The 7,834-nt window shown below is 46.4% G+C and overlaps 2 protein-coding genes across 2 annotated transcripts in view; both read left to right on the plus strand.

The window, feature by feature from the left end:
• The window catches only part of LOC116071200 (sperm-associated antigen 11), a 2,216-nt gene extending 1,063 nt beyond the window's left edge, over positions 1-1,153 (plus strand). The window contains exon 2 of the mRNA XM_031342635.1: positions 834-1,153. Within this exon, the coding sequence (XP_031198495.1) occupies positions 834-988 (155 nt within the window). The 3' untranslated portion in view covers positions 989-1,153. The remainder of the gene's footprint in view (positions 1-833) is intronic.
• A 1,936-nt stretch (positions 1,154-3,089) lies between these two features.
• The window catches only part of LOC116071201 (beta-defensin 14), a 25,574-nt gene continuing 20,829 nt past the window's right edge, over positions 3,090-7,834 (plus strand). The window contains exon 1 of the mRNA XM_031342637.1: positions 3,090-3,180. The gene's annotated coding sequence lies outside the window, so the exon portion shown is untranslated. The remainder of the gene's footprint in view (positions 3,181-7,834) is intronic.

Genomic DNA, 7,834 nt, shown 5'->3' on the forward strand with positions numbered 1-7,834 from the left:
TTCTTTTTATTGTAGTAATAAGAGTGAAAATCCAGCCACAAGCTGAAAGGCAGACACACTCCTAAGTAGTCTATAGCCTGAGACCTACATCCAGTTATTCTGCTTTCTTAAATGCCACCCTCCTGCCCTCACAGTGGACCTCTGCCTCCAGGCAGCTGAAGGACCCTGCTGGACCAGGGCCTACAGCGGGCCAGGTGATTTCACATACAGCCTGCCTTGTCATCCTGGAAACACCATGAGATATAAAAAATTGCTATTGAAAGATAAGGAGGAAAATATCAGTGACATTGGGACTTAGCTCTGGCTTTTGTTTGTTTGTTTTTTTGTTTTGTTTTGTTTTGAAAATTTTATTAGATATTTTCTTTATTTACATTTCAAGTGTTATCCCCTTTCCTGGAAGAACCCCTATCTGATCCCCCTTCCCCTGCCCACCAATCCACCTACTCCTGCTTCCCTGTCCTGGCATTCCCCTGCACTGGGGCATCAAGCCTTCACAGGACCAAGGGTCTCTCTTCCCATTGATGCCTGACAAGGCCATCCTCTGCTACACATGTGGCTGGAGCCATGGGTCCCTCCATGTGTATACTCTTTGGTTGTGGTTTAGTCCCCGGGAGCTCTGGGGTACTGGTTGGTTCATATTATTGTTCTTCCTCTGGGGCTGCAAACCCCTTTAGCTCCTTGGGTCCTTTCTCTAGATCCTGTATTGTATTCCTCCATAGCTCCCTGTGCTCAGTCCAATGGTTGAAGACATAGCTCTGTTAAGAGTGGAGCATATTCTTCAAGCTGGGCTGAGGGCTGGAGCCTCTGTTTATCTCCCTCTCTTGTATCCACAGGGGACATACCACCTGGAATCAGAAACACAGTGTGCCTCATGCAGCAGGGCCACTGCAGGCTCTTCATGTGCCATTATGGTGAGAGAAAGGGGGACATCTGCTCTGACCCCTGGAATAGATGTTGCGTACCCAACTACATTAAAGACAGAAGATAGAAGACTTAGGTTGGGAGATCTGGGATGTGGGTTGCAAACTCCTGAAAGGTGGGGACCTGGAAACACCTCAACAACTTTGACTATGTGTGGCTGATGGTGCATGCTCAATAAACACTTGCTGAATAAACCTATCACTGAGGCAGAGGTCCAATGAAAGGATTTCATTGAAAAAGGTATAAATTTGCTACTTATTTTAAAGGACTTTGAGGAGTTCCTGGTATTTTTCTTCATTTCTCTACTTCATCCTTTCTTCATCACAGGTAATGCCTTCTACATCCTCAGGGATAAGGTAGAGCAGAAACCAAATCCAGCTCTAAACACTGTTTTCAAAGGGACAGGAGTGGCCAACTCACTGCCTGTATGCCCTTTATGGCACCCATCATATCAAGCCCAGTGCCAGCTTCTCTTATCTTGCTCAAGCCCCTAGGGCTCATGTTTCATTTCTTGAGTCTTCTCACACTGTAACACCAACACCTGAGTGGAACTTTGTTGCCTTTCAGCATTTACTCTTATGTTCTCCTGAGTGACATGGTGACCTTGCTGCCTTATAGAGAATATACTAAGATTTAAACATGGCCATTTGGGGGATTTAAGAAAAATGAAAACAAACAAACAAACAAACAAAAACCCCCAAAATCTCATGAGGCCAATCAAATTGTTCCAAATCAGAAATCCATCAACAGGATTCTTGATGTGCCTGTAAGAGTGTTCATTCTGTTACTTTTGTCTTTAAATACTTGTTTGTTAATTTGTGTATGTGTGTGTATGTTGTGTTTGTGTGTATACAGTATGTTTATGGGTGTATATGTATGGTGTATTTGGGTATATACAGTATGTTTATGGGTATATGTGTATGCTGTGTGTGTGTGTGTGTATGGGTGTATATGTATAGTGTGCTTGTGTGTGTAGAGTGTGTTTGTGGGTGTGTGTATGTGTATGGTGCCTGTCTGTGTGTGGGGAGTGGGGTGAGTGTGTACACCTGCTCATGCCATGTGCACATCAGGAGGCAAAAGAATTTGGGAATGAGTTCTCTTCTGCCTCCAGAGGCATTAGGGTGGAACTCAGGCCATCAGACCTGCACAGTCAGTGGTTTCATTGGCTGACCCACCTCCCGAACCCGTTCTGCTACTTTATTTTTTTTTTCCCTTTTTTTTTTATTTTAGATATTTTCTTTATTTACATGCAAATTTCTCCTTTCCCAGTTTCCCCTCCAAAAAACAAAAAAACAAACAAAAACAAACCCCTGTTGCCTCCCCCCTCCCCATGCCTGCCACCCCGCCCTCTCCCACTTTCTGGCCCTGGCATTCCCCTACACTGGGGCATAGAACCTTCACAGGGCCAAGGTCCTCTCCTCCTATTGATGATCGATTTTGCAATCCTCTACCATACACATGCTGCTTGAACAATCAGACCCCTCTATGTGCAGTCCTTGGTTGGTGGTTGAGACCCTGGGAGCTCCGAGGGTACTAGTTAGAGAATATGTTCCTGAACACTTACAGCTCCGTAGAGCCCCTTGTGTGAAATTTCCTAGCACTGGGGAGTTTGCTGTTCTTCTCTGCAGGCGGCTCTGCTCTAGGGGCAGGTACCTAAGAATTAATGAAGTGAATTCATGAAGGTGAGGTATGCAGAGGCTCGTTGAGGGAAACATGCTGCTGGATCCGAGACCACATGCCAAGCTTTCTCTAGATTAGCAGATAAAGATCCCTTCTTTCCATGATTCGGCTTACTGCTTGAGATTGCTCTGCTTATGAGCCGGCTGAACCTCCTTCCGGGTTCCTGCCTGGGTTCTCACCCCAAGGGACCACGAACACTCGAGATTCTGGGCTGGAACCGCACAGAAGGGAGCCTCCATCAGACACCAGAATCTCTTGTCCCCACAGAGAGTGGAACCTGTACTTTATGCCCTTGTGAAGGCCTGTCTGAGGAGGGTGCTGGCTCCAGGTTCAGCCTCTGCTCTGACGTAGCGAAACTCCTGCCCACAACAGGAGAGTCACCTCTCCAAGCTCAACAGTTGTGTGGTAACAATAAACCAGAAGTGGTAACGGGTTCTGAGATCCGAGCAGGATCCGGAGCCTGGTTCCTTCCTCGCAGAGAGGCCAGTGGTGGGCGTTCCTGGTCTTAGGCTTCTCAAGCTTAGAAGAAATTGGGCTAGAAATCCGAGGCCCAAGCACAGGTCACCACCAGCTTTCCAGGTCAGAATGACACTTCCTTAGTGGTTCTTGGTGGGATTCTCCACAAGTAAAGTAAAGAGAAAAACTTCCCCTTCTCCCTCTTTCCCCCACATATCCTAAACATGCAGCAAGAGCAGCTGAGAGCCAGCTCAGACACATTTCACAAATCTATGTTACATACTCACACCACAGATTATACTGCTCACTGCACAACACGTTTTAAAGTGTGTTTGGTTGCTGTTTATTTTATTTTTGTGGACACTTTTTCATGTAGTTCAGGCTGGCCTTGGATTCCTGATCCTCCTGTGTCCACCAGCCAAGAGCTGGGGTTACAGATGTGCACCATCACACTGGAGTTACTCAATACTGGACACTGCTCAGTACCTGCAGATGCTAGGCAAGCATTCTACTGGGAAAGGTGCCCCTGGACACTGAAAGGATCGATTTAGACTGCCTAATGAGCGCCACGGACAGCATTCATTCCTCTTCTCCATACCATAAGTTTTCTCATATTATTAAATGAAAGAATTTTTGGATCAAAACAGTCCTCCTGGCCTAGTATTATTGCTGTCTTTAGAGACCACAAAAACAAAAACAAAAAACAAAAACAAAAACAAAAACCTTGGTGCTGGTGGGCCACATGTGATACTAATAGTAACCACAAGAGGGCAAGCCGCCACTGCTATTGCCTGAAGGGCTTTTGGTTTTGGTTTTAATTTTTATTTTATTTATTTTCTCTGCAGAAGCTGGTCCCATGGTTGAGAAAAATCCCCGGGATTTTTGAAGGATTCAGAAATAAATTAATTTCTAGCTTGGATGTCTTAGTGCTAACTGTAATGTCTTTATCTCTCTCTGGCCTACACAGGTTAGCCATTTACTCCAGGTCACTCTAGGGAATGAGACAGAATTCAGTTCAGACTGATCCATTGGGATATTTATTAAAGCATCTCCTTGAATATCCTGTTTGAGAGTAGAGTCCAGCCAAAGCTGCAGATAACAAATTGAGAGTCCATTTGTGTCCTGTGGCTGGTCTTCAGGGGCTGTGACCAGCAGGGTCCAGTCACTTAATGTTCAGCAACCAGGGAGCAGGTCCATGGCAGCAGGAACACAAGGGCCCCTGGTTCAGTGCAGGGTTTGTGGGCTCTTAAAGCCTTGGCGAGCAGCAGAGATGGGCCACACTGATGCCTCCTTGCAAGGATTATACCAGAACCTGGGAACTTCGAGGTGCCTAAAGTAGAGGTCAGCTGTGGCTTCGACTGTTGCTGCCTTCAAGTCCCAACACATTTTCAACTCAGATTTTCCTGCCATGTGCTTGTGTTGGTATCCTTGAAGCAGCAGTAAGGGCCGCTGGGAAATGTAAGGGATGTATGTAATCCTATTCTCTTGATGAGCCAGACAGGGCCCTCCTCTATTGAGCCTGGAAGCAGTCAGGGTGCCTTGGGGTTCCGGGGCCTTGGGATACCCTCAGAAGTAGAGGTGCAAGAAAGCAGTGCCAAATTCTCCTGAGCCTGCACGGCTATTCAGGTAACCTGTAGGGGCTCTGGCTTCCTCTCCTGCGATGGCACAGTCAGTTGTAGGGCCGACCCTTCCCACTCTGGCCCTTGTGTGGTGGCCACAGTTACCCTTTCTCTCCTCCCCTCCCACATCACTGCTGAGCATGGTCAGTTACTCTGTCTCTGTTCCTTGTGCCTTTCAGGCCCCTATTATAGGACTTAGCCTTCTGGCCCCATAATGTGTTTCCAGGAACGTTATTCTCATTAGATTTTGAACTTAAAGGCCCGGTGTGTATAGAGGGTCTAGTAGTTACAAACACTTGCGCTTTATACTTTTACTAACTAAAGAGAAATACATGTGAATTCATGAGCTAATGAATCCAAACCTGAACCCAGTTCTTCAATGCTCTGCTCCTGTGATTGTTCACCTAGTGTCTGGTGTGTGTGTGTGTGTGTGTGTGTGTGTGTGTGTGTGTAGCGGCACCCTCGGCACTCCCTCGGCACACCCTCGGCACACCCTTGGTGCATCCTTGGCGCATCCTTGGCCCTTCCTTGGCACGGGTTCTCAGCCTTCCTAATGCTGTGGCCCTTTAATACAGTTCCTCATGTTGTGGTAAAATTATTTGCATTGCCACTTTATAACTGTAATTTTGTGATTGTTAGGACTCATAATCTGATTTGTGACCCCCCAGTTTGAGAACCACTGCCTTAGAGGAATACAAAGACACAAGGGGTGGTCCCCTAGTGTCCCCAGAGGTTACTTACTATTTCATCCCACCCATTACCATGCTATACTGGGAGAGATTATGGAACTAGCCCCACCAGACACCTTTTCAAGCCAAACCCTACCTCTTAATGCTGAAACATAGTCATCCAATACAACTCTCTTGGAACCCGGTGAGATATACATTTATAAAAGAAGAAATGGTTGAAACATTCCCTCTGGGATCCAGAAGATAACTTTATCAGCAATATCACAACATCTCAGAACATCAAGACTGATTTTATTTTGTTTTTTGGAACTGTCTTCAGAGTCCCTCCCATAACAGGCCTACCAAAGTCTCCTGCATAGAATCCGGTTCAGCAAGAGCACACGACTTCTCTTCCAAAGGAATTCAAGTCTCTGGGAGGTCGGAGGTCTACCACAATCCTCTGCCATTTTCTTTCCTCCAAGGAAAAGCAAATCTTTGTCAGCCCACAGACACTGAATGGATGCCTAAATTCCTGAGTCATCAGGGTGGCTGGAGGCCAGGTGAACTTGCCAGGTCCCAGGCTTCCACCTGGGAAACGCCCAGTGCGTGTTTGCTCACAACAGGCTATAGGTCGCTCAGCTACATTGGAAGCTGTCATGTGTCCTGTCCACAAGGAAACATGCTTCCTTCCAGCTGAGCCTGAGAATTCATAGGGTGCTCTTCCAGTGAGCAGAGCATCCAGGGCTGGTGGTTTCTGTATGGCCCACGGGGAACAAAGAACATCAGTGCGGCCTGACTCAGCACAATGCAAAGCTCAACTGAGGTCTTCCCAGACAGGTGCAGATGAATTCTGGTTGGGAATGTCCCAAAGACAGGGCAGCATTCCAAAACTGCCCAGCTTCGTCCCGAATCTGCTTTCTGTCACTGTGACAAAACGCTGGAGGTAGTTAACTCTTGTCCATTTGTTATTTCATTAGCATATGGGGTATCACTATGACATTTCAGACAAAGAGTTTTCCAGCAAGTCTCTTCCCCTCTTCTCCCCATCACTGCTTCCCTGATTCCTCCTTGTAGCTTTCCTCCTACTGTCTTCCCCTCTTTCACATCCCACGTTCCCTTTGAGCACCGCATTCTTCCTCTTCCACTCATCTTACTCCTGCTGGTCTCTTTTCTAGTTTTAACCACTAGAGGAAAACAAGAGAACTCTAAGGAGAATCAGGCTTTAAAGAGAGAGAGGTTATCTGGGCTCAGACATGTGGGGGCCCTAGACAGTGAGTTGAGGCTTTGGTATTTTTGGTCCTAACAGAGAAGTAAGACAACAAGGAACATAGGAAACAAAGGCAGGGGGTGAGGACGGCACAGGGCTTAGAAAGAGGAGGAGGGTGAGGAGGAGAGAGGAATATGAAGAAGAGGTAAGGGTGAGGAGAAGGAAGAGGAGGAAGAGTATGAGGAGGAGGAAGAAGAGGAGGAAAAAGAGGAGGAGGAGAAAAGAAGAGTGATAAGAATAGCCAATCTCCTCAGAGGCATGGCCTTCATGCTAAGACCCTCTTACAAGGCTCACTATCCCAAAGGGTCCACTATCTCCCAACAGCACCACACTGTCTCTGAGCTTTGAGTACTTTCCAGCTCTGGGGGTGGGGAGCACTAGTCACTCCTGGCTCATCTAAACCCTTGCTGCTACAGCTTCTGTGCTAAGTGCTCCCCACAAATCTAACTTGGGTCACCTACAGAGAGGTGTGAACATGTTGGCAACACAGACAGGATGCCTAAGCTTCAGACGTATGAGGTCTGAACAGAGCTTCTCTGTCGGCAGAGACTTGGCGTGATTGTATTAAAGTGTAGATTGAAACCAGTTTAGCACACCTCATATTTTTAACAGTCGAATGCAACACACTTGTTTATATCTGTTTTGTCTATTGTTGCCTTCATCTTACACTGGCTGAGCCAGGTAGGTGCAACATGGGACAATGAAGTCTAAAACTTTTAGCTCTTTGCAGGAAAAAAAAAAAAAGGCCATAACTTGAGATATGTGACTTGTAGCTGGGCATACTGGTGCTCAGTAGATATAGTTGAGTTGGTAGGTTATCTGTGGTTTCTGTATGGTTAAGAGCAGAATCCCAGTTTGAATCTCACTGCTACTGGAGAGAATGCATTTGTCTAAATCAGCCCTCAGCACACGTGCACGCGTGCACACACACACCACACACATAGACACACACACACAAGAAAGAAGGAAAGAAAGAAGGAAGGAAGGAAGAAAGGAAAGAAGGAAGGAAGGAAGGAAGGAAGGAAGGAAGGAAGGAAGACAGATAGCTATAATCCTTTGGAAGTCAATGGTGGACTTAGATAGATGGCCCCTTATGGTGTATTTTCTCATTTCATAAAACATAGGGATTGTGGTGTCTTTGTACAATGTTACTCTTTCTCTCCAGAGGTTCCTTCTTCTTCTTCTTCTTCTTCTTCTTCTTCTTCTTCTTCTTCTTCTTCTTC

This window comes from Mastomys coucha, unplaced genomic scaffold (genome assembly GCF_008632895.1).
Source record: "Mastomys coucha isolate ucsf_1 unplaced genomic scaffold, UCSF_Mcou_1 pScaffold22, whole genome shotgun sequence".
Lineage (NCBI taxonomy): Eukaryota > Metazoa > Chordata > Mammalia > Rodentia > Muridae > Mastomys > Mastomys coucha.